At 42.0% G+C, this 27027-nt stretch overlaps 1 protein-coding gene across 1 annotated transcript; it reads left to right on the top strand.

Annotated features, from left to right (window-relative positions):
• The first annotated feature begins 4593 nt into the window (after positions 1 to 4593).
• ANKRD1 (ankyrin repeat domain 1) lies at positions 4594 to 14017 on the top strand. The gene is made up of 9 exons (XM_061163099.1): positions 4594 to 4684; positions 5350 to 5529; positions 6425 to 6562; positions 6902 to 7009; positions 8495 to 8593; positions 10112 to 10210; positions 10318 to 10416; positions 10552 to 10650; positions 13175 to 14017. Exons 1-9 carry the CDS (start codon positions 4658 to 4660, stop codon positions 13283 to 13285), a joined length of 960 nt encoding a protein of 319 aa, XP_061019082.1. The 5' UTR covers positions 4594 to 4657; the 3' UTR covers positions 13286 to 14017.
• The last annotated feature ends 13010 nt before the right edge of the window (positions 14018 to 27027 follow it).

The following is a 27027-nucleotide window of genomic DNA, read 5'->3' as shown; positions in this document are numbered from 1 at the left end:
GGTGAAGTCTTTCACGATCAGAATTCTGACACTGGGATAAAGATGGCTTTACTGCCTCCATCTTCAAGGATATACGTGTATATATTTATGTATGTATTCATTTAAGTCTGTACCCTGGAGTGGTAATCTCAATGCTGGGTGGAAATCAGAATCAACTGGAAAAGTTTTGTTTGTTGGTTGTTTTTCCTTTCAAGACAATATCTGGATATTAAAGTTTATATTCAGATTTCATTCACCTGGGTTGAGACCAGGGCATCAGCATCTTTTAAAAGAATTTCAGATGATTCTAAGATGCGCCCAGCCTTGGAACCACCACCCTAGGAAAGGGCACTTGTCATATGCCCTAACTGGGAAATTACACTTGTCATAGTTGGTCAGCATTTGAAAAATGCTAATAAGATGCTCACACTCCAGAGGAGATTACCTAAGCACTTTATCTTTACCCCTAATTAGTATTAGAAGATTATTTGTTATTTAGCATTAAAATGTTCCTAATTATTTGTCATTGAAAGGAGATTTGAGATATGTGGTTTGGCTAGGAAAGACTATAATACTCCTACCAGGTGTTAGCTAAATACTTAGCCTCACCATGTGTCAGGCACTTTGCTATGTATGCTCTGTGGAGTCCTAGACCTATATATTCAGTACTAGGAATTGGTCAGATCTAGTCTTGGGTCATACATGGAAGGTTCTGCCATCTGATTAGGCTAGCAAGTTAGCTAAAGTCTACTGCTAGAATGACTTCATTTGCCAGGCACTGTCTTAGAGTGTAAATGGGTAGGGGCCACTTTCAGAGAGTTTACAGAACAGTCGTGTGGCTGTGTATACCTGTTGACTGACACAAATCCATAAGCGGGGCAGAATTTGGCTAGAGACATAATTTACAGCAAGGCACCTGCTGCTGTAAGGTATGGGGAAGAGACCTACAGCCTTAACCCACCTCTACCAAAGGAAACTGCTGATACTTGCAAAAAGGCAGCTTGAAACTGGGTTGCTTACAGCAGTGTGCATGCAATTTTTATTCAGAGCCCTGGATACAGGAGGACCTTGGTCTTGAGTCCATCCTTTGAGAGGAGAGGAAGGCAGATGCCTCAATCCTGCTCAAAATGTTCCCAGTACGTGTGGCTTTTCAAATACAGGTGATTTCCTCCCTGGTTGGCAGGGGAGGGAAGGAACCTTGAACCTTGTTTGCTTCAATTCTGTGACCTCCCTCTGGTATTTTTGAGTGTGTAACTGAACCTAGGCTTGGCTGGAGGGATACTTGGATTCCTAGCTGGGCCAAGTCAGCCATTTCTCAGAGCCAAGAGAGGCGAGGAGCAGCTGGGACTGGGAAGCCAATTAGGAGGGATGGCAAAATGAGCAGTTACAAGTGCAATAGCAGAACAAGGTGGCTTCCAGTCAGAGTCTGGCGACAGTCCTCAGAGTCCTTCCTCTTTGTTCAAGGTGGGTGTTGCAACTCACTTTGTGATTTATGTGCTATAAAATACCTTGGATTGCAGCAAATAAGAGAAACCATTTTGGAAAACAGCCTAAATGTCCATAAATAGGAGAGTGGTTAAATAAGCAAGGGTATGTCCACACACAGAAATCCATGTGGTGGTTGAAGAGAATAAGACAGACTCATCCGTGCTGGTAGAAGAAGATAATCTTTAAGACACATGATCAAGAGAAACATATCAAGTACCAAATCAGTACTCAGCAAGATTGCAATTAAGCAACCTTCTCTCTGCATTGTTTTAATTTTTAACAACATATTTATAAGTTACCTACATAGTCAAGAAAACAGTAAAAATAAAAAGTCTGTAGAGTAAATAAGTATATAATGTCCTAAAATTTGGAAGGACAAAATTGTCCTCGGAGCTGAGCTATGGCATATGAACCCTGGTGGTGCCGGGACACGTCTCTCAAACCCTGGGTGACAACAATAAACGCTCTAGACTCCACTTCTCTGCCCCTCACTTTCCTTACCTGTAAATATGATTATAATTCTGGTCTCATTGAAATGCACAAATCCTGAGAGGAAGGAGAAAAGGCTCTTGAGATGACTCTGGCCAATCTCAGGGACCATTTCCCTGCTCATTCTGGCCATAGGTGTTGACACTGGGTTGCTAAATCATTCTAGAACCAATTTGTCTTAATTTGTCTTGATAAGGAAAGGTTATGCCTAGTTTGAGGTTGTGATCAAGTCAAATGTATAAATTTCAAACTTACTCCACTAGGGGAAATTTTATGGAAAGGAAGCTCCTTAAAAGCAAGTAACAGAAAATTCTCCTCCAGTTGAGAAGTTTGTTTCTCAGTCTTGATGAATAGGAATGATTTGAAAACACAATTGCATCTGATCTGTTGTGAGGGAGCTAAATGTATCTAGAATTTCTTTTGAAAAGCAAAATCCTCTCATGTTTTACAATGACCAATGGGATCAACACTGGAAGTGGCGAGTGGAGAGGCGGGCAGAGTTTACTCACCTGATGATACCTAGGGAACTGGCCGGCAGGCTCCTTTCTCTAAGTTCTGCCCATCCCATCAAGCCTTCCTCAAGCGTCATCCTCTGCAGTTTTCTTTAGACCTATTGGACTCTCCTGTGTAGAACCAGCCAGGTTTGAGGGGATAATTAAATGACTAGAGGAAGAAATTAAATGACCAGAGGCTTGGTGTACCATCCCACCCATTTTCACTTGCTTTTTTTTTTTTTTGAGGTGCCCTGAATACGAAAGGACCTTTTAATAGGTCTTGGTTGGGCCCTGAGAGGGTCTAGGTCTGAACTACCCTGGGAAATGTGCTCTGGCCTCAATGATTCTCTGCTTCTGATGGATGGAATCCAAACTCTTCAACCTAGCATCCACCAACCAGCTGTGTGTCTGCAGCCAGTGACTTGACACATGTGCCTCCATGCCCTCTCTATATAATGAAAGCACTGGCCTTGCTTGAACTTTGAGGGCATTAACAGCTCTGGGATTCAATATCCAAGATGCTTCAACAACCCATGACCCTTCCCTCAAGGAGATCTCCTAAGGCTCCCCTCAGTTTGGGTCAGGCCTGGAACAAAGAGACTAAGATAAGAAATGCAGGAAACGTTTAATGGCTACTTCTTATTTAAAGAAACCAATGAAAATGGTCATAGCTGTCTCCATCTCAAAGAAAACACTGGGAAATTTCATTTTAGTAAAACCCCTTTTAGGATAGACCATTAGGAGACTAGAACAGATACCCGAGTAATTGGGAGGATCCCTCTTTGTCAGCACAAAGAGGCAGGTGGGGGCTGTCAATGTGTCATTCTGAAAATTTCAGCAAAACCACCCCCAGGCTGATCAGGAGAAAGAAGAGATTGGCGACCATGTGTGCTGAGTGGGTACGTTTGAGGGAGTGATAGACACAGAAGGTCAACATAACATCTAATGAACACACTTCTCCAATCACACTCCCTTTCTCTCACTCTCCCCTCCTTTACTGAAAAAAAAAGAAAAAAAAACAGAACAGTTTTTAAATGGCTTTGGAGATAGTAATTCTAGTTTCTCCTTGGACCATGAAGAGACGTAACTATTTTTACATAATTTAACAATTCAGAGATGAGAAACCAGGAACAGGGGTCTTTTTTCACTCCAACCCAAACAAAGCTCTTTGTTCCTCTGGCAACCTGTCTCAAACCTTCATCAGCATTACCTGAGTGCTTTGAAAAACAGACTCCTAGGACTCAGCCATAAATTGACACAGAATGCCCCGGAGTGGGGCCCAGGGACCTGCAGTTTTCACCAGCTCCTGCAGGTGTCTTTTCTCCACAGCAACTGAGATCTGTGGCTCCATGACCTGATCAAGGTCATACTGTCACTAACAATTGGCCTCATATAATCTATCTCAGGACGTTTTGAAACTTTTCTGAATAAAAATTGTTCCAGTAAGTATGCTGTTTTAGAGGACAGTAAGCATGTCATGTGCTAATTATGGCCTATGACACCATAAAACAAAAGTGTATTACTGAATGCTTTCAATTTCTTATAATGATGGTAAGGTGGCATGTCATGGGGCCTTTTTAGCCCTCGACATCACTCCAGAGGATTCCAAACAGATATAGACAAGGGACATTAGGACCTGGGTCCTTTCCTCTTGGGCTGTTTACCCATGGGAATAGGATGTCCTAAAGCAACACTTCCCCCAAGTGACGTGTTGATAAGTCTGGTTATCAGAAAGATATTACTGGCGGTGTGATACGCAGGCCATTTACATTTTCTTGATAGGGTTAGTCATATGAAAGCTGACAAAGAAGGAAAAGGAGCAGCGGTGTGGCGCAATGTCAACAGACAGCTGTCCTCTGGCTCCCCGATAAATAGGATGACTTGCATTGCTGAGCGGTGTGGTCACTGCCAAAGGAATGGCCCTCTCACATTTCTTCCTGATTCACATATTCAGCGGGGTTACTTGTCATCCCCTCCCTCTCCTGCTTCCCAGACACTGAGTCTGAAATGAAAAATTCACCTGCCTCTGAGTTGGCCCCGCGGGCGGGGTGGGGGTGGGGGTGCAGGGGTGTTACTTGGGTTCCCAGGTTGGAAGATTATCTCACCCAGCTCTAGCTATATAAGCTCACTGGAGCAGATGGGCTCCCCAGGGCAACTCAAGGGTTCATTCCTCAGGAGGAAAACAGACTGACAAACTTCGGGTCAACATGATGGTTCTGAAGGTAGAAGAGCTGGTATGTAAAGCACATTATTTTTACGCAGTGAAAAATGGTGCAGCCTTGATTTTTATTTGAAAATTGAAATGCTCTTTTCTTTCAGGCATAATGCACAGGTATTCTGAAAATGTCATATATGGAAAATGGTTGATTTATGTGATGAAATAAGTAAAATTGGGAAAAAAAGGAGCTGGCAGTAATGAATTCTCTACATATTCCCTATTTATTATCTTCTCCTCTGGTTTTATCACTAAAGTGTGGAATCATGTACAGTAATCAAAATGCCTTAGGGAAGGAGTTCTATTGCAACAATATATATCTGGAAACTATAGGAAGGCAAGGGAACATCAAAAGTACTGAAAATGATAGAATTTTAAAACCGTTGGTGGGGATGGGGGGAAGAGGTTGGGATTTTCTTAGGAGAAATGTGATTAAGTGGATTAAAAGATTTAAACATATCAACCTAACCTAAACCTTGATTTAACCAACACAAGAGAACAAGCATCTGAAGGTATTCCTGGAACACTGGGGCAGCGCATCACAGCCTGAGCTCTGAGAGTGCATTGCTCTGAAGCCACTGTCAGCAGGGAGGAAGGGCCGGGGGACCTCCTGCAGCATCATTTATGGAGAAGGATCCCAGGATGGACTCTGCTATTCTGACGCTGCCACCTTCTTCCTTGTAGGTTACAGGGAAGAAGAATGGCAGTGGGGATGCTGGGGAGTTCCTTCCTGAGGACTTCAGAGATGGAGAATATGAAGCTGCTGTCACTTTAGAGAAGCAGGAAGACCTGAAAACACTTCCCACCCACTTTGTGAGCCTGGGGGAGCAACAATGGGAAACTGAGAAACAGCGAGAGGCAGAGGTAAGGGCCTTCTGTGAAATTCACTAGTGGGAGGTTGGGAATGGTGTAGAGGACAAAGGTGCCAGATAGGAAGGAGAAGAGAGAGAAACCAAATAAATGCAACCATTCCAAAGGTATTTCTTTATCAATTTCTAACTTATAAAGAAGCAACTTCTATGGAACAGGCTGTAGAAAATAATTCTTTGGCAAGACTATGACCTCTGGATTCTAAATCAATCACCAAATGGTCTATGACTGTGTTTTGACTGAAAGACTTGGAAAGAGAAATGAGTCCAGTGAATTTCTGATGTCTTATATTGTTTAATTAATCCCAAGGAAGGGAGCCTTTTTTCCTCAATAATGTGGTTTGTGGTTCGTGGATCATTGTTTGACTGTGGCAACTTTCTGTGTTGACAAAATGTGTTGCTGGGTGAGTTTTCATTACTTACTAACCACAGATGTAGTCCCAAGACAGTCTGTTTCATGAGCCCTGCTCAGTGAGCGACCTAAAAGACACTGGCATTGAAATTTCAGAGTTTGAAACTTATTAGTAAAGTTTTTTCAATTAAAAAAATTCATGAGCATGATAAAAAAAAATTCTACAGAAATCTGGGGTCTGTTTATGGAAATAATTACAAAATCATCACTTAGAGACTAGATTCTATCTTCAACAAGAAGCTGGTGCTGCAAGCAAAGGAAGTAAAGATAAAGGCAATTAGCTGAAAAATTTGACCCCTAAATATTTGAATAAGAAATCACTAAATCCAAGTCAAAGATTTATTATAAATATTTTTTTAAATCTTTTTGCTCAAACTGCTCACATACTGAGCTCAGACCTTGCAGATTTTGTTTTGACACAACCAGAATGCTTGTCAGTAGAACTCACCATATTTTGAAACACGGATTTCTTTTTTAGCTCAAGAAGAAAAAACTAGAACAAAGATCAAAACTGGAAAATTTAGAAGATCTTGAAATAATCATTCAACTGAAGAAAAGGAAAAAATACAGGAAAACAAAAGTTCCAGTTGTGAAGGAACCTGAACCTGAAATCGTGGTAAGCACTGCTTGGTTATGTTGTGGGGGTGGGAGTTAGTCACTCAGTCATGTTCAACTCTGCGACCCCATGGACTGTAGCCCATCAGGCTCCTTTGTCCATGGAATTCTCTGGGCAAGAATAGTGGAGTGGGTTGCCATTTCCTTCTTCAGGGGAATCTTCCTAACCCAGAGATTGAACCTGGGTCTCTTGTATTGCAGGCAGATTCTTTATTGTTTGAGCCACCAGGGAAACCCTTGGCCTTAGGCTACAAGGAAATAACTAACTGTGGAGGGTTTGACTGAATGTTGGAAAGCCCATAGTAACTCTCACACTGTTTTATTTTTTTTTTAACTTTAGACAGAACCTGTGGATGTGCCTAGGTTTCTCAAAGCTGCCCTGGAGAATAAACTGCCAGTAGTAGAAAAATTCTTGTCAGACAAGAACAATCCAGATGTCTGTGATGAGGTAAGGCTTATACAAAGCACTGCAAAATCCAGCTTGTTAATTTTGTGTTTCTTATGCTTTACTGCAGCCTTGCTAGTCTAGTGCCAGAAATCAATCCACCTGAAACTGTCTCCCCAGCTGTTGCCACATATGCCAGTAGCATAACAGGGGAGTGCAGTGGGCCAGAAAAAGAAAATGCTGGATCAGTGCTATGGATTGCATTATTTTTTTGCACTCTCATATTCTTCCCACTGCTTTTTTCAGTTTGTCTTTAATTTTGAGATCTTTGGGATAGACTTTTAGTATGGCAGGACCAACCACTCATGACTGGAGAAATGTATTATTAGCATTAGCTTTGACTGGACCCAAATATATCAGCTCTACACAGGGAATCTCTAGTCCGGATTTCAAGCATCAGTTCTATCAGTACTTGCTTATTTGATTCTTAGCAGCCAATCTGCATTTTCTGGACCTCAGTTTCCTTATCTGAAAAGAGAGGGCATTGGAATGAAATAATGCCTAATAGTGTTCCAGCACAAAGAGCCTATTAATCCATTTTCGTGTGAGCTCAGTAGTCTCTGACTCTGCGACTGCACAGACTGTAGTCCGCCAGGCTCCTCTGTTCATGGGATTTTTTAGGCAAAATACTGTAGTGGGTTGCCATTTTCTTCTCCAGGGGACCTTTCTGATGCAGAGATGGTATCTGCTGCCTCCTGTATTTCCTGCATTGGCTGGCAGATTCTTTACCACTGAGCCACCTGAAGTGAAAGTGTTAGTCGCTCAGTTGTGTCTGACTCTTTGCGACCCCATGGACTGTAGCCCGCCAGATTCATCTGTCCATGGGATTTTCCAGACAAGAATACTGGAATGGGTAGTCATTTCCTTCTCCAGCGGATCTTCCTGGCCCAGAGATCAAGCTTGGGTCTCTTGCATTGCAGGTGGATTCTTTACCCTCTGAGCCACCAAGGAAGCCACCTGGGAAGCCCATTAATCCATTATTGGAAGCCAATTTATCAGACATCACTAATCCTTTTTTTGACTCCTTTCCCCTATGAACTGAAATGGGGAATCATTTCTGAAGCTGAAAGAAATATGTCTCCCGTTATCTGAAAAATGAATACTTGCTGATATTCAACCTAACAGCAGTCCCAAAGGAAGGAAATGGCCTGAACTGCATGGCAAATACTACAGAAATCATGAGGGTACAAAACACAAGAAAGGGAAGTGTCAGCACTTAGGTAGTTTTGAATCTAAGTCCACATGCCTCGATGAAGACCTCTAATCACTTAGAAACGTGTATTGCAGGAGATGCAAATCCCAGTTGCAGAATAATTGTTCTAGTCGATAATTTTAGTAAATTTGACATTTCTAACTCATAAAGAAGAACTCAAGTTTCTATCAGCTAGGTCATCAGAATCCCCAGCTTCCTATTTCTTAGAAAGGATTTATACTCATTTTTATATGCATTGCTCTCTCTCACTCTTTTTAAAATCTCTATTCTGACAGTATAAACGGACAGCTCTTCACAGAGCATGCTTGGAAGGACATTTGGCAATTGTGGAGAAGTTAATAGAAGCTGGAGCCCAGATTGAATTCCGTGATATGGTAAATATATCTCTTTGTTTGGAAATGAGCCAAAGTAAGTAGACTATGTGAAGCTTGAGAAAACCTACGATGAAAAATGGGGCCAATTGTATTGAAAATTGATCTGAGAGAACTAGACAGAAGCTTATTTCTCCATACAAAGGGAAGTTGGGAGATGGGACTAGGTCATGTGGAAAGTATCTTCCATACATACTGAAAAGGAGTATTTCTGGGAAAAGAGGGAAGTGAGAGCTGTTGGACAGAATTCAATATCCTCATCAAAGACTTGGGTCGTTATCAAGTCAGTAGCCTTACTGAGAAGTAATACAGTCAAAACTTGCTTTTCAGCATCCCCATCCTTCCATCATACATGGCCACCTGCTCCTGACCCTTGGCTGCCAGCAACATCTCAGAATTCTCTAGCTGCACACTTTATTTGATAGATGCTGATTGCCGTCAGTGAGATTTGGGGCTAGACTGCACACAAAATGAATTGCATCTATGGGGAGGTAGCAGCTATTCAGATCTCAGTAATTCAACCACTGTGATTTCTATGCAGACCAGTATATAGCATATTCTATGAAATGAAGATTGAGCTGGGGGAAAAAAAATGCTTTATTTATTTAAAGACAGCTCAATTTGACTTTTCAAGCAGAGTGGAAAAGGGACTGGAAAAGTCCAAAGGATTTGGCTAAAACTGAATCCAGAAGATACACACACAGAAAAACAAGTAAAGAAACAAAATATAAAGTCTGCGTGGAAAGACACAAAAATTCACGAGCATATTTGGAGGGCCAGGGATACACCAAACTTTCCAGCATGATTAAGTGCAGTGACCACAAACAACGACGGTGGGGGGAGAGGACAGTGTGCTAGAACAGATGACAGCAGAGAACCAGGAAGCGATGAGGAAAAGACGACTGGGACACAGGCAGAGGTGTCAGATCCAGACGAATGTCTTTTGGAAGGGACTACTTCTTTTCTGCCAGAATTTTAAAATCCATACATTTGTCTAGAACTCTTGAGTTTATTTGGCAAAGGTGGTTAAACGTTCCAGGCACACTGTGGGCTGGAATAACTCTTCTGCCACTTACTAGCTGTGTTTCCTTGGGCAAAAAAATTGAATAGTTTGGAGCCTCCTTTTTCTTATTTGCAAAATGAACACAGGAACGCCCACTTCACAATGTTGCTGGGAGCATCAGTGCGTCTGATGTATGTGGGCACCACGAAATTCTCAGTACATTTTAGTTCTTATCCTCTCTAAAAAAGATTAGGTTTATTAAGAACCTCCTGATGATGCAAACATGCACACAGATACATACACAGGAAAGCATACACTCACGTTCGCACATTTTTTGCCAAAACATTTGGCAAGATACTTGAACTACAATAGTTAGAACTGGCAACCTAAACCAGGACAGCTCAGTGCCATCACAGATGCCCTAGCAAACCTGGTATTCCTAGGTCTTAGAAACCAAGAACTAATTCCTCTGACCAGGTTCTTCCACTGAGTCATGTCCTCTTACCTTCCCTGTATAGCTTGAATCCACAGCCATCCACTGGGCAAGCCGCGGAGGAAGCCTGGATGTCTTAAAACTGTTGCTGAACAAAGGCGCCAAAATCAGTGCGCGGGATAAGGTATTTCTCCTACCCCCGTCCCCCTCCTCCCCTTCACACATGCGTTGGGGTCTGGGACACCCTCTGTCCTCATGCCCAGGGACCCAACGGGCTCTTCCATTTCATAGTTGCTTAGCACTGCGCTGCATGTCGCGGTGAGGACTGGCCACTACGAGTGCGCAGAGCATCTCATCGCCTGCGAGGCAGACCTCAACGCCAAAGACCGGGTGAGTAGGCCAGCAGAGTTTGGCTTCCTAAAAGCTTCACTCATTTATTTGGGATCACTACCCCTGCTGGGCACCCTTTTGGGACCCACTTCCTGGCCTCAGGCCCACCTTTAGCCTGTTCACTCTGTTCTCTAGGAAGGAGATACCCCCTTGCATGATGCAGTGAGGCTGAATCGGTACAAGATGATCCGACTCCTGATTACGTATGGCGCCGACCTCAACGTCAAGAACTGTGTAAGTACTCAGGCAAGGGGCCTTGTTTGCCGGCTTTCTAATGAACAGACGTATGGCTCACATACTTGAAAATAGCCTTACAACGGCAGCATTTCGGGGGTCTTTTGATGATTTAAATGCCCCGTTCCTTCCCATAAGGATATTGCTGACCTTGGCAAGGACTCAGGTCACCTGATCAGAGATGGGGATGCCACAGTGCCTCCTATGCCCTCAATGCCTAACACAGTATTTAGGAATTCTTTCAGAATTTGGTATTGAAAATAAAAGATGATCAAACCACCCACCTTCACAGACACAAGCAGTGTCTACCTTGGCCATCCCTGGTTGAGCTAGGCCGGAATAGTCATGAATAAAGACACCCACTATTCCTGAAGCTCTTGAAAATTCCACAGTGGTCAGTGCAGCCAAGGGTCGAGGAACTCAAATGATTCAACACTGAATCTGAGTAACTGGGAATAGTCCTTCCCCTCTTACAACAGCATGAATGCTACCATTTTCTTACAGAGGTAGCCATGCGTTTGCCTTTATTTTTGAGCTAATTTCTATTCATTCTCCTCTTTGGTTTAGCTGCACATCCCTCAAAATAGTTTCTTATATTTAGGCCCAGAAAATGCTTGTATAAATCCCTTTTACAAGTACATGTTAATTTAGCTTCATCTGTAAGCCAGGGAATGTAACCAGATTTTCCTCATGTTCCCAATTCCTAGTCAAGCATCATCTAATATAAGCTTTAAAAATACCACTGGGAGGAATGAGTGTAAAGTACTGAAGAAGTAATTTGAAAGAGGCTTTTGGAGAATCACTTTACAAAGAAAGGGAAAAAAAAACAAACCCAGTCATCTTTTACTGTGAATCATTTCCTCCTCTTACTGTGTTACTATAAGACTGAGAGGAATACTTCATCATTCCAAAAAAAATATAAATAAATAAAACTGTCCTGGTGGCAGGAACAAAATAAATGCAATAAATAGAGACTGCTTGAGTTGGGAAAGTGTTAACAGTAGGGTCCCCTCATCCTTGATATAGGATTGATCTTATCAAATAATTTTTGATTGATCTTTATCAAATAGTCAGAAAGAGTAGATTCAACAAAACCCCCAAAGCTGCAGAAGTATAATTTTTTTTTCAGGCAGAGGTGAAAAGCATATAGATTTGGGGAGACTGTGTAAGTAGCCAGGGAATCAAGAGATAAATTTCAATACAAAGGAGTTTAAAGAATTCATGGAAAAATAGCCCTAAATATATAAATAGGCCTCAGAGCTCTGCATTTTCAGTAAGACCCCAGCATAAAGGTTCTAGAACTATGAATGTCGTTGACCCAATGGATGGATATTTCCAAAAAAGACTACTAAGTTACTGGACACCATCTTGAAGGGAATTGCAAACAATACACTACTGTATCATTATTGTATCATTGTCCCAAACTCTGTCTTCTCATCTGCTGATGAGTGTTCCTCAGGGCACATGCTACAGGGTGAGAAGGTCCAAAATTAAGGTTGCAGGGACACCAACTCAAATCCGCCTAGGGCCCAGGCAGATCACAAAAATGACTTTATGGTGGCTGCAGGCTCTGTGCACAGAAGGTAGCGGTCCTTCCCTAATCCAGTCCTTTCTTGCTCCATGAAACCATGGATATCGTGCTGCCAAGCCTTCCAGTTTTTTTCAGAGACCACAGATTCAATTGGGAAATCTCTTAATTTCCAACCGTTGCCAATTAATTCCAATTTTTAAAAAATTTAAGCTCTGTTTGGGCCAAAACAGGTCTCTAGACTGATTTGCATCTCAAAGCTGCCAGTTTGCAATCTCTGGGATAAAGAGAGACTTCTGAATAGATAGAGATGGAAAATTTTAGGACTTCTCCAATTGAAAGGCAAGAATTGAGAGGTGACATAATTTTAACTTTTGTAAATATCTTGAGACATAAAGTAAAAAAATTTCGGTCTCAAAAATCATTGATATCATCTCTAAGAAAAATAAATTTCCTGGGAGAGCCCATTGTAACTTCTGAGCAACTGTGAAAAATCTACTCCCTGGAGCTGTACCTGTGTAATTAAGCCAAGGTGTTGCAGCAGCTCATATCCCACCAGTTTTTATCAGTCAGGAATCATTTTCCAAACTGATAGGAACTGGTTTTTGACCATGTGGATACTGCTAACTCTCCATGCCCATTCTGCAGTACACTGTAGAAGTACAGAGACATCTTTTGAATTTCAGAATGATTTGGCTTAGGCTTGCTATTTAGTGTCAAGGGACTAGGAATTTTTTACCAACACCTGGGATAGTCCCACAGGGGGGCAAAAAAAAAACAAACACTGTTGATCTGCTAATTTGAAATGCCAAAAGCATTCCTGTGAGAAACAGTAAAAGACTGGTTTGAATATAAACTGCAAATCATAGTGGGAAACATAAAACACCTCAGTAACATACACCTATCCATTATCTCATTAAATACACACACACAGAGGAGATGAACTTATAGATGTCTTCAACCTGGAAGTCAAATTCCCTCCTCTGTTTTGATTAGGCTGGGAAGACTCCGATGGATCTGGTGCTACACTGGCAGAATGGAACCAAAGCAATATTTGACAGCCTCAAAGAGAACTCCTACAAAGCCTCTCGCATAGCAACATTCTGAGAAAAGTGATGACGAACGATTCCATTGGCTGCTCTTTACCAGCACATGGAAGGCGTTGCCCCGAAGAGCGACTCATACAGAAATCCAGCTTCTGTTTATCAAACTGTTGTAAAGCGGCACCTAATGAGGTTTGGAGCACAGGGACGTAGGCATTGACATTTTCCTTAGTGAAACTCACTCTATTTATTTGTATTTATTCCAGTTAACTTATTTATTTATTTACTGCAATACCACCGATACTCAGATCCTTTGTGATCATTCATTTGGTGAATAAGCTTAGTTTGTATGTGACACGTCAGAGCCTCCCCGTAGGTAGTTCTTAAACCATATTAACCAGCAATGCCTATGATGTATCACCTCGCTCAGGTAAGATGTTTCAAGGTGATTTTGAAAGACAAAGGGGATTACTGCAGCCCTCTTTTCTCCTGCATTTTTAATACTGAAGTTTGAGGCCATGGAAAGCCTGTAGGAGCAGAAGGGGAAACAAGATGAAAGTGATTCTGTGAAGACAGTAAAGCTGGCCATTTGACGCCTGGGCCTGGTATTTCTTACCAAGTATGTACCAAGGTGAAGAGAATGTCTTGAGTGTAAGTGGAAGGAACATGGGCCACTGGGCCGTGCAGAACCAAATGTGCTCAAAAAAGTGAAACTAACTGCAAATTGTAAATGTGTAAATGTATATTATGTTGTATGTATATTTTATATTCATAATAAAAGCAGATTCTAAACCTCTTTCCTTGTTTAAGTCTGGTGGAAAGGCCATTTAGATGGGGTTTTGTCTTCCAAGCTTTTCAGATTATGAATGTTCTGTAGAACTGTACTTCGCAGTATTGCATGTGTACACAGATCACCTGAGAATCTTGCTAAAATGCAGATTCTGATTCCTCCAGTGTGGGTGGGGCCTGAGATCTGCATTACTGACAAGCCCCTGGGCAATGCAAAGGTGGTGGTATACCAGTCTTCAATGAGCAGCATGGCTATGAAAACCATGGAGATACACAAGGAGTTCAAGCTCTTTGGCTCCAGTGATGGGGAGAAAGGGACCTCTGGTGGGCAAAATGTTTACTACAAGTTAATGATTCCTTAAAACGTTCCCACTGGGGTTTAACTAATCTGAGGTTTAACAATTATTGTGGACACCAGCAACTAGTGTCAAAGCTGCCCAAGAAAAAAATGCACCTGGCCAATGATTGTTGACCTCCAAAGAGAGCGATTTTATCACATGCTAGGTCAGGTGCTATGACCTGTGATGAGCAAACCAGATTGTCCCTGCCCTGCCTTCCTGGGATTGTTGTTGGTCGCTAAGTCGTGTCCAGCTCTCTGTGACCCCATGGACTGTAACCTGCCAGGATCCTCTGTCATGCGATTTCCCAGGCAAGAATACTGGAGTGGGTTCTATTTTCTTCTCTAGGGGATCTTCCTGACCCAGGGATCGAACCTTCATCTCCTGCATTAGCAAGTGGATTTTTACCACCGAGCCACCTGGGAAGCCCCCTATTCTTAGGACTTCCTAGGAATATTAAAGAAGTGATCACAGAAATAAATACATGGTAACAATCTGCAATTTTCCTCTATTTCTTTGCACTGATTGCTGAGGAAGGCTTTCTTATCTCTCCTGGCTATTCTTTGGAACTCTGCATTCAAATGGAAATATCTTTCCCTTTCTCCTTTGCTTTTCACTTCTCTTTGTTTCACAGCTATTTGTAAGGCCTCCTCAGACAACCATTTTGCCTTTTTGCATTTCTTTTCCATGGGGATGGTCTTGATCCCTTCCATATTTCATTGGGCACTCTGTCTATCAGATCTAGTCCCTTAAATCTATTTCTCACTTCCACTGCATAGTCATAAGGGATTTGATTTAGGTCATACCTGAATGGTCTAGTGGTTTTCCCTACTTTCTTTAAGTCTGAATTTGGCAATAAGGAGTTCATGATCTGAGCCACAGTCAGCTCCCGGTCTTGTTTTTGCTGACTGTATAGAGCTTCTCCATCTTTGGCTGCAAAGAATATAATCAATCTGATTTTGGTGTTGACCATCTGTAGAGTCTTCTCTTGTGTTGTTGGAAGAGGGTGTTTGCTACAACCAGTGCGTTCTCTTGGCAAAACTCTATTAGCCTTTGCCCTGCTTCATTCCGTACTCCAAGGCCAAATGTGCCTGTTACTCCAGGTGTTTCTTGACTTCCTACTTTTGCATTCCAGTCCCCTATAATGAAAAGGGCATCTTTTTGGGGTGTTAGTTCTAAAAGGTCTTGTAGGTCTTCATAGAACTGTTTAACTTCAGCTTCTTCAGCGTTACTGGTTGGGGCATAGGCTTGGATTACTGTGATGTTGAATGGTTTGCCTTGGAAACGAACAGAGATCATTCTGTCATTTTTTTGAGATTGCATCCAAGTACCGCATTTCAGACTCTCTTGTTGACCATCATGGCTACTCCATTTCTTCTAAGGGAGTCCTGCCCACAGTAGTAGATATAATGGTCATCTGAGTTAAATTCACCCATTCCAGTCCATTTTAGTTCGCTGATTCCTAGAATGTCGACATTCACTCTTGCCATCTCCTGTTTGACCACTTCCAATTTGCCTTGATTCATGGACCTAACATTCCGAGTTCCTATGCAATATTGCTCTTTACAGCATCAGACCTTGCTTCTATCACCAGTCACATCCACAACTGGGTATTGTTTTTGCTTTGGCTCCATCCCTTCATTCTTCCTGGAGTTATTTCTCCACTGATCTCCAGTAGCATATTGGGCACCTACTGACCTGGGGAGTTCCTCTTTCAGTATCCTATCATTTTACCTTTTCATACTGTTCATGGGGTTCTCAAGTCAAGAATACTGAAGTGGTTTGCCATTCCCTTCTCCAGTGGACCACATTCTGTCAGACCTGTCCACCATGACCTGACCGTCTTGGGTGGCCCCACACGGCATGGCTTAGTTCCATTGAGTTAGACAAGACCGTGGTCTGTGCGATCAGATTGGCTAGTTTTCTGTGATTATGGTTTTAGTGTGTCTGCCCTCTGATGCCCTCCTGCAACAATTACCGTCTTACTTGGGTTTCTCTTAACTTGGACTTGGGGTATCTCTTTATGGCTGCTCCAGCAAAGCGCAGCCTCTGCTCCTTACCTTGGACGAGGGGTATCTCCTCACGGCCGCCCCTCCTGACCTTGAATGTGGAGTAGCTCCTCTTGGCCCTCCTGTGCCTGGCCAGCCACCGCTCCTTGGAGGTGGGGTTGCTCCTCTTGGCAGCCGCCCCTGACCTCGGGCATGTGGTAGCTTGTCTCGGCCTAGATTAGAGATCTCTTCAAGAAAATTAGAGATACCAAGGGAACATTTCATGCAAAGATGGGTTTGATAAAGGACAGAAATGGTATGGACCTAACAGAAGCAGAAGATATTAAGAGGTGGCAAGAATGCACAGAAGAACTGTACAAAAAAGATCTTCATGACCCAGATAATCAAGATGGTGTGATCACTCACCTAGAGCCAGACATCCTGGAATGTGAAGTCAAGTGGGCCTTAGAAAGCATCACTACGAACAAAGCTAGTGGAGGTGATGGAATTCCAGCTGAGCTATTTCAAATCCTGAAAGATGATGCTGTGAAAGTGCTGCACTCAATATGCCAGCAAATTTGGAAAACTCAGCAGTGGCCACAGGACTGGAAAAGGTCAGTTTTCATTCCAATCCCAAAGAAAGGCAATGCCAAAGAATGCTCAAATGACCACACAATTGCATTCATCTCACACGCTAGTAAAGTAATGCTCAAAATTCTCCAAGCCAGGCTTCAGCAATACGTGAACTGTGAACTTCCAGATGTTCAAGCTGGTTTTAGAAAAGGCAGAGGAACCAGAGATCAAATTGCTAACATCTGCTGGATCATTGAAAAAGCAAGAGTGTTCCAGAAAAACATCTATTTCTGCTTTATTGACTATGCCAAAGCCTTTGACTGTGTGGATCACAATAAACTGTGGGAAATTCTGAAGGAGAAGGGAATACCAGACCACCTGACCTGCCTCTTGAGAAACCTGTATGCAGGTCAGGAAGCAACAGTTAGAACCGGACATGGAACAACAGACTGGTTCCAAATAGGGAAAGGAGTACGCCAAGGCTGTATATTGTCACCCTGCTTATTTAACTTATATGCAGAGTACATCATGAGAAACACTGGGCTGGAAGAAGCATAAGCTGGACTCAAGATTGCCGGCAGAAATATCAATAACCTCAGATATGCAGATGACACCATCCTTATGACAGAAAGTGAAGAGGAACTAAAAAGCCTCTTGATGAAAGTGAAAGAGGAGAGTGAAAAAGTTGGCTTAAAGCTCAACATTCAGAAAACTAAGATCATGGCATCTGGTCCCATCACTTCATGGCAAGTGGATGGGGAAACAGTGGAAACAGTGTCAGACTTTATTTTTCTGAGCTCCAAAATCACTGCAGATGGTGATTGCAGCCATGAAATTAAAAGATGCCTACTCCTTGGAAGGAAAGTTATGACCAACCTAGATAGCATATTAGAAAGCAGAGACATTACTTTGCCAACAAAGGTCCATCTAGTCAAGGCTATGGTTTTTCCAGTGGTCATGTATGGATGTGAGAGTTGGACTGTGAAGAAAGCTGAGCGCCGAAAAATTGATGTTGTGGTGTTGGAGAAGACTCTTGAGAGTCCCTTGGGTGGCAAGGAGATCCAACCAGTCCACCCTAAAGGAGATGAGTCTTGTGTGTTAACTGGAAGGACTGATGCTGAAGCTGAAACTCCAATACTTTGGCCACCTCATGTGAAGAGCTGACTCACTGGAAAAGACCCTGATGCTGGGAGGGATTGGGGACAGGAGGAGAAGGGAACAACAGAGGATGAGATGGCTGGATGGCATCACCGACTCAATAGACATGAGTTTGAGTAAACTTTGGGAGTTGGTGATGTACAGGGAGGCCTGGCGTGCTGCAATTCATGGGGTCGTAGTCGGACACAACTGAGCGACTGCACTGACCTGAACAATCTGTAGTAAGTACAATGAAGTAACAAGCATAGCATGCTAAGAGTCTAAGCTTTGCAGGCCCATCATTTGATGGGGGAGGCAGGGGAGCGAGTTTCTACAAAGACTTCTTTGAGGTGGGGACCTTCCTGGAGGAGTCTGAAGGATAAACTGGAGTTATTAAAGTACGGTGCTCTAGGCAGCAGAAAGAATGTAGAAAAGGGCAAGGTTATGGGGGAAGTTTGCCACTTCTGGAAATGTCTGAAGGCCAGTGTAAAACATCTGCACTGGTACCCCTACCAAAAACCACTTTAGATAGTATGATACTCATCACCTCTCAGCTGTGTCACCAACCCTTTGAGTGCGTGCAGGCACAACCCATAACCAGAAGATCCTTCAGTTAGCTGATCATGGAGTTGTGAGAATGGTGTGAAATATTTCTGTGCCTTTTCTATCTGGTCTCTGAACAATTTGTAGCATCCACCTCCTGGGGGCCTCGGGAGCTTCATTCTGTTATATCCTTCCCTCTCAATACCCTTCTGCCACCCCCTGCCCTCCCTAGGGAATCCTGCTGGCTCTAACCCATCAGATCTTTATGGTTCAGGATCCTTCCATTTACTCTAAGCAAAGTACCTACTACACAGGCAGCATCTCCCTTGCTACACTGACGTCTCCCACAGCACAACTTGGGCGTGTTATTATGTGGCCGAGTTTTCTATGTCTTCCTCAAGTTCCCTTCCCCACAAGAACTGGCAGGTAAAGAAGTAAGGGATTAAAACACTTTTTTTGTTCCTGCATATAAAGATTTGCACTAGTACGAAGTAGGGGGCATGAGAATCAACACGGAGTAAGTTTCATTTTAACAAGGGCAACTCAGTGACCTTTGCTACTTGAGAAGATAAACACTTGAGGCAAACCTTTGTTTCTGTCACACAGGTGGTCAACATTTATAAGCTGTCTTCCAACCTGAGCCAGCTCTTTGCCTGCAGTCTGTCACTTGAGTTCTTTTATCGGTGAACGTCCCACTGGCCAATGGAGAGTCTTGGAAGTTGTTGTCGACTTGCCCTTTGCCTCATCCCTCTTTCAAGTAACCACAGGACTGCTTACCAAGAACACTACCTAAGGGGCTCTGTTATCTGTCCACTTCCTCTTGTCCTTGGGGCCACTCCTAGTTCAAACTGTCATCTCCCTGGTTATTCAAATGCCTCAGCTTAACTTTCCTCCAGTCTGTTCTGCAAGTTGCAGCCAGGGTGATTTTTCTAAAATGCAAATCTGGTCATTCTTCTCTACAAAAATTTTCAGTGACTGCCCATTGCTCTCAGGATGAAATAAAAATGCCTTAACGTTTTTTAAAACTCTTGAAATCTGGCTACTGTTAACTCTTTGTTCTCATCAATTTCTCATGACTTTCCTAGCTAAACAGTAAATTTCAATTCAACTGAATTTTCAGTTTCTAAAAAAAAAAATCTAGGCACTAGCTTTTGTTCTCATATACTGTGTCAACCCCCTGAAAGGCTCTTCTTCCCACCCCACTGCATAATTTTTCCTCATTCCTCCCTTTCAGGGTAGCTGTTCATCCTCCAGGAAGCCATCCTTGATCCTTACTGGGACTTTTTAGTCTCGTGTGTTCCTGTTGTACATTTTTTTCTCCGTGTCATAACATCTATCATGCTACCTTTACCTCCTAAATGAAAAAAATGTCTTCTCCCCTTGAACAAGCAACACATGCTCATTAATAAGCCAATTATGGAAATGAATAATGAAGAAAACAAACATTCCTTATAACCCTAATTTCATGGCACTGATTACTTCTGTGCACATATGGGCACCATATACTTAGCTTTATAACTTTATTGTCAATTGAACAACTTATTCTAGACATTTTTATAAATGATAGTCTTGTTTCAATATACAATGGATCGTGTAACTCATCCTATCATTATTGGGGATCTAGGTTGCTTCCATTTTCCCATTTTAGACATTGTTGCAATGACTATCCTTACCCATGCCTTCTTTGCACCTAACCAGTTATTTCTGAAGAAATACATTTATAGAAGTATCTATAAGGCTGGTATCAAATTATCTCTTAGCCTTTCCCCACAATCAAGAAAATACTCATTTTATAAATAATCTTTTGTTTTTCCAACCCAATCAGCAATGGAAAGATGTATTTTTGATGATTTTCCCGATTACTAAAAAAACGTTCAGCATCTTCAGGTTCATTGAGTATTTTTCTGGGTCAATCTTCTTTGCTCAATTTTCTATTAAGTCAGGTTCCCTGGAAGTGGCACTTGAGGATTCTTGTGTGATTTCTTGAGAGTGCTCTATAAGGGACTCAGGGAAACAGGACAGGGCAGGAGAAGGGCACGGAGGTGGTTTCAGAAGTCTCCCCTAGACCTAATTCCATGGGGAGCTCAGAAGCATACAGTGCACCACAGAGACCAGAAGGGCAAGCTGTAATGCCCTGTATCAGGCGTCTACCACGGGCCAGCTCCAGGGGTGGGGGCAAACCTTCCCAAGCATTTCTGGGACAATCAGACCTGGACAATCTCTGGGGGAGGGGGAGGGTAAACAATTAATACCTAATATCTGCAGCAGCTGTGGGGGAGGGGGTACCACCTGGTAAAAAGAATCTGGATGGACACTAGCAGTATTTGTCATGCTGCATATTTGTTTTTTAAAAGCAATCTCTTAAAAAAAAGTCAAGAATGTTAAACCTCGCTGGAATATGCATTGCAAATGTACCTTCCTTGTTGTACTTCTCTAACACTAGATTTTTATAGAGACAAATTGATCAAGCTTTTCTATTTTCTGGCTTTGGTGACTATGTTTAGGTCTTTTCCAATCCAATCTTTTTAAAAAATAACTCTTTAATCCACTTGAATTTATGATGTGTGTGTCCTGGGTATGAGATAGGCAGTGAACTTTTTTCCCTAAATGACAGAATTATAGCTGATACTTAGTAGGAACATTCTACCTGACAGGTTCTGCTCTGAGCCTTTGACAAATTTCAATCTACTTAACCCTTACAATAACACCACAGGGAGAAGAGAAGTGACCCAGAGTGGTTATGTCATTTGCCCAAAGTCATGGGCAGTAAGTACTAGCAGGTTGGGTAGCATGTCTTCAGTCTTTGCACTTTACTGTACTATGCTGTCCTGCCTCTCCTGCTAGTAACCAGTTGTTCCAATGCCACTAACTGAACAATCTGGTCACCACTTCTTGTAACTGGAGTGTTCCGGACTCCCAGCTCTTTTATTCATCTACATGGATTTCTGTACCAATTATACACTGTTTTAGTTACTAGATTTCTGTTGTACTCTGTAATAATCACCATTCCAAGTCTCTCCCAGTGTTTCCCTACAAAATTCCCTAGCTAGTCTCAACTTTTTTCTTTCAAAATACGAAGCCTAAAAGCAAAACTAAACACAAACAATAATATATACATTGTTTTGGATTTTGTTAAATTCATAAACTGGGGAAGAATTTGACCACATCTCCCTTGACGTAGTCCAGGCTTTAGTTTCCTGTATCCTTTAAGAGTTTTCTTCATGAGTTCCATCGTTTCTTGGTAACATGTCTGTGATTAGGGACCATCTTTTAAAATGGTATTTTATAACAAGTTACTGTTATAAAATATTTATTAATTAAAACTATTGGCTTTTGTATTTATAACTGACCACCTTGCTGAAACCTGTATGCAGGTCAGGAAGCAACAGTTAGAACTGGACATGGAACAACAGACTGGTTCCAAATAGGGAAAGGAGTATGTCAAGGCTGTATATTGTCACCCTGCTTATTTAAGTTATATGGAGAATACATCATGAGGAACGCTGGGCTGGAAGAAGCACAAGCTGGACTCAAGACTGCCGGGAGAAATATCAATAACCTCAAATATGCAGATGACACCACCCTTATGGCAGAAAGTGAAGAAGAACTAAAGAGTCTCTTGGTGAAAGTGAAAGAGGAGAGTGAAAAGTTGGCTTAAAACTTAACATTCAGAAAACTAAGATCATGGCATCTGGTCCCATCACTTCATGGGAAATAGATGGGGAAACAGTGGACACAGTGTCAGACTTTATTTTTCTGGGCTCCAAAATCACTGCAGATGGTGACTGCAGCCATGAAATTAAAAGACACTTACTCTCGATAAAGGACAGAAATGGTATGGACCTAACAGAAGCAGAAGATATTAAGAGGTGGCAAGAATACACAGAAGAACTGTACAACAAAGATCTTCACGACCCAGATAATCACAATGGTGTGATCACTCACCTAGAGCCAGACATCCTGGAATGTGAAGTCAAGTGGGCCTTAGAAAGCATCACTACGAACAAAGCTAGTGGAGGTGATGGAATTCCAGCTAAGCTATTTCAAATCCTGAAAGATGATGCTGTGAAAGTGCTGCACTCAATATGCCAGCAAATTTGGAAAACTCAGCAGTGGCCACAAGACTGGAAAAGGTCAGTTTTCATTCCAAGGCCAAAGAGGCTCAAACTACCACACAATTGCACTCATCTCACATGCTAGTAAAGTAATGCTCAAAATTCTCCAAGCCAGGTTTTTGCAATACGTGAACTGTGAACTTCCAGATGTTCAAGCTGGTTTTAGAAAAGGCAGAGGAACCAGAGATCAAATTGCCAAAATCCACTGGATCATCAAAAAAGCAAGAGTTCCAGAAAAACATCTATTTCTGCTTTATTGACTATGCCAAAGCCTTTGACTATGTGGATCACAACAAACTGGAAAATTCTGAAAGAGATGATGGCCTCTGAAAGAGGACCACCTGACCTGCCTCTTGAGAAAGCTTGTATGCAGGTCAGGAAGCAACAGTTAGAACCGGACATGGAACAACAGACGGGTTCCAAATAGGAAAAGGAGTACGGATGTCTCCCTGCTTATTTAACTTATATGCAGAGTACATCATGAGAAACGCTGGGCTGAAAGAAGCACAAGCCGGAATCAAGACTGCCAGGAGAAATATCAATAACCTCAGATATGCAGATGACACCATCCTTATGACAGAAAGTGAAGAACTACTAAAGAACCTCTTGATGAAAGTGAAAGAGGAGAGTGAAAAAGTTGGCTTAAAGCTCAACATTCAGAAAACTAAGATCATGGCATCTGGTCCCATCACTTCATGGCAAATAGATGGGGAAACAGTGGAAACAGTGTAAGACTTTATTTTTGGGGGGCTCCAAAATCACTGAAGATGGTGATTGCAGCCATGAAATTAAAAGATGCCTACTCCTTGGAAGGAAAGTTATGATCAACCTAGTTAGCATATTAAAAAGCAGAGACATTACTTTGCCAACAAAGGTTCATCTAGTCAAGGCTATAGTTTTTCCAGTGGTCATGTATGGATCTGATAGTTGGACTGTGAAGAAAGCTGAGTGCTGAAGAATTGATGTTTTTGAACTGTGGTGTTGGAGAAGACTCTTGAGAATCCCTTGGACTGCAAGGAGATCCAACCAGTCCATCCTAAAGGAGATGAGTCTTGGGTGTTCATTGGAAGTACTGATGCTGAAGCTGAAACTCCAATACTTTGGCCACCTCATGTGAACAGCTGACTCACTGGAAAAGACCCTGATGCCGGGAGGGATTGGGGGCAGGAGGGGAAGGGGATGACAGAGGATGAGATAGCTGGATGGCATCACCGACTCGATGGACATGAGTTTGAGTAAACTCTGGGAGCTGGTGATGGACAGGGAAGCCTGGCTTGCTGCGATTCATGGGGTCACAGAGTCGGACACGACTGAGTGACTGAACTGAACTGATCTGAACTCCTTGGAAGGAAAGTTATGACCAACCTAGATAGCATATTAAAAAGCAGAGATATTCCTTTGTCAACAAAGATCTGTCTAGTCGAGGCTATGGTTTTCCAGTGGTCATGTATGGATGTGAGAGTTGGATAATAAAGAAAGCTGAGCGCAGTATTGATGCTTTTGAACTGTGGTGTTGGAGAAGAGTCTTGAGAGTCCCTTGGACTGCACGGAGATCCAACCAGCCCATCCTAAAGGAGATCAGTCCTGCGTGTTCATTGGAAGGACTGATGTTGAAGCTGAAACTCCAATACTTTGGCCACCTGATGCAAAGAACTGACTCATTTGAAAAGACCCTGATGCTGGGAAAGATTGAGGGCAGGAGAAGGGGACGACAGAGGATGAGATGGTTGGATGGCATCACCGACTCAATGGACATGGGTTTGGGTAGACTGCAGGAGCTGGTGATGGACAGGGAGGCCTGGCATGCTGCAGATCATTGGGTTGCAGAGTCGGGACACAACTGAGCCACTGAACTGAACCTTGCTGAAATAAAGGTACTGTCATCTTGTTACAATTAAGCCAGTTCACGTTCTAACAAAAGCCAACTTTAAAAAGCCCTGCCTGCTGCTCTTCACTGGTGACCACCCATCATGCCCTATTTTGAACAGGATAAGTGCATATTCATAAACAAGAAGCAGGTACAACTGCAAATACATAACAGATGTATGTAAACTAAGAAGCACCTGCACTTCTCATCTTTATCCAGTTGCTTTTCTTGAAATGTTTCAAACAAGACTCACATTCTGCCGTAACTTTACTTTCTTTCCAATATAACGTTAAAGTCCTCAATATTATATCTGGCACAGATGGGGCTAATATACAGTCAGTTGATCAAAAATGTAGATTATAGAGATGCATCAAAAATAAATTGAACACACATCCCCTTAAAAATTTCAAGTTAAAATATGTAAATATACACTCATGTGCAATCTTTTGTGCACTTGTGGGCTTCCCTTGTGGCTCAGCTGGTGAAGAATCCGCCTGCAATGCGGGAGACCTGGGTTCAATCCCTGGGTTGGGAAGATCCCCTAGAGAAGGGAAAGGCTATCCACTCCAGTATTCTGGCCTAGAGAATTCCATGGACTGTATAGTCCATGGGGTTGCAAAGAGTCGGACACAACTGAGCGACTTTCACATCACATCACATCAAAGCCTATTCTTCAAAGTATGGTTCCACTGATGGGGGATATTTGTTTTTGAGTTCTGTTCTCTTTATAGAAGAAAAGTGGTATCTCATTTAGCGTTGAATAAGTGATATTGAACATCTCTCCACATGTCAATTATTGGCCATCTGTACTCTCTCTGGAAAAATGTCTATATTCAGATCCTCTGCCCATTTTTTAATCGGGTTGTTTAGTGTTTTGTTGATGAGTGGTATGAATTTTTTTAAATATATTTTGGCTATTAACCCCTCATCTGATACATTATTTTAGTATCTTCCCACTCAAAAGGTTGCCTTTTTACTAGACAAAAACTTTCTTTTACACACACACACACCATACTTTTTCAGATTCTTCTTTACAGTTTATTACAAAATATTTATTATTGTTCCCTGTGCTATTCAGTAGGTCCTTGTTGGCTGTCTTTTCATTTTGCTGGGGGGTTTCTTTTGCTGTGTAGCCTTTTACTTTTGCATGTTTCCCTTGCCTGAGAAGACAACATGCAGAAAGATAATGCTAATACCTATGTCATGCCTGATTGCCTATTGGAATGTGGCTATTATCAAAAAGGCAGGAAATAACAAATGTTATAGAGAGAATGTGGAGAAAAGGGACCCCTCATACATTATTGGTGAAAATGCAAATAAGGAAAACACTATGGAAATTCCTCAAAAAATTAAGAATAGAACTATCACGACTCAGCTATTGCACTTCTGGGAATTTATCCAAAGAATACGAAAGCACAAATTTGTAAAGATATACGCACTACTATGTTCACTACAGTGCTATTTACATAGCTAAGGTATGGAAACAACTTAAATGTCCATCAACAAATGAACAGATAAAGATGTGGTTCTTGTGTGAGTAATAAAATAGACTACTACTTAGCCATAAAATAAGAAGAAATCTTGCCATTTGTGACACCACAGATGGACCTTGAGGATATGATGCTAAGGGAATTAAGTCAGACTGAGAAAGACAAATACTAAATGATTTCATTCTTATGTGGAATTAATTGGTAAGGGGTCTTCTGTATGGTGATGGGTAGAAACTTTTGGTAGTGTACATAAGTTGAATTATAATATTATACACATAAAACTTTTTTTTTTTTTTTTAATTTATTTATTTGGCTGTGTAGGGTCTTGCTTGCAGCACATGGGCTCTTTTGTTGCTCCTCATAGTACATGGACTTCCTTGCCCTGGGGCATGTAGGATCTTACTTCTCCAACCAGGGATTGAACCCACATCCTCTGCGTTGCAAGGCAGATTCTTAACCACTGGGCCACCAGGGAAGTCCCACATAAAACTTTATATAAACAATGTTAACATCAATTTAAAAAAGAAGAAGAAAAAAAATAAAAGACTGGTAAATGTCCACTGGATCTCTTCCAAGTCTAGTTGTCTTGCTCACACCTATTTTGACAGTTCTTTTAAATGACTTATCTTTTTAAAATTTCTCAAAAGCATTAATTTTCCTGGGAATCCCTCTTTTTGCTCCTCCTAGTTCATCAGTTTTCATAATTTTAAATTAACTTACATAATTTTATAATGCTAAATAAACGCAATGGCATAAACAGACTTGTGAATAAACACACACCTTGGTGAATGCAGTAGGGTGAAGGTAGAATCAAGTTGGCACTCAAGGAAGTGGCAGGCTCTAGGGTTCAGCAGCAGTGGCCATCTGTTTTAGGGAGTGCAGCAGGCTAACCCATCATATTGCATTCAGATGGGAGTAAAAAACGCTTTATTTTAGAATCATGATGCTTAATACAGTATATAAATA

Source organism: Dama dama, chromosome 15, assembly GCF_033118175.1.
Source record: "Dama dama isolate Ldn47 chromosome 15, ASM3311817v1, whole genome shotgun sequence".
Classification (NCBI taxonomy): Eukaryota; Metazoa; Chordata; class Mammalia; order Artiodactyla; family Cervidae; genus Dama; species Dama dama.
Note: the sequence above shows the minus strand (reverse complement) of the source record. Positions and strands in the feature narration are given on the sequence as shown.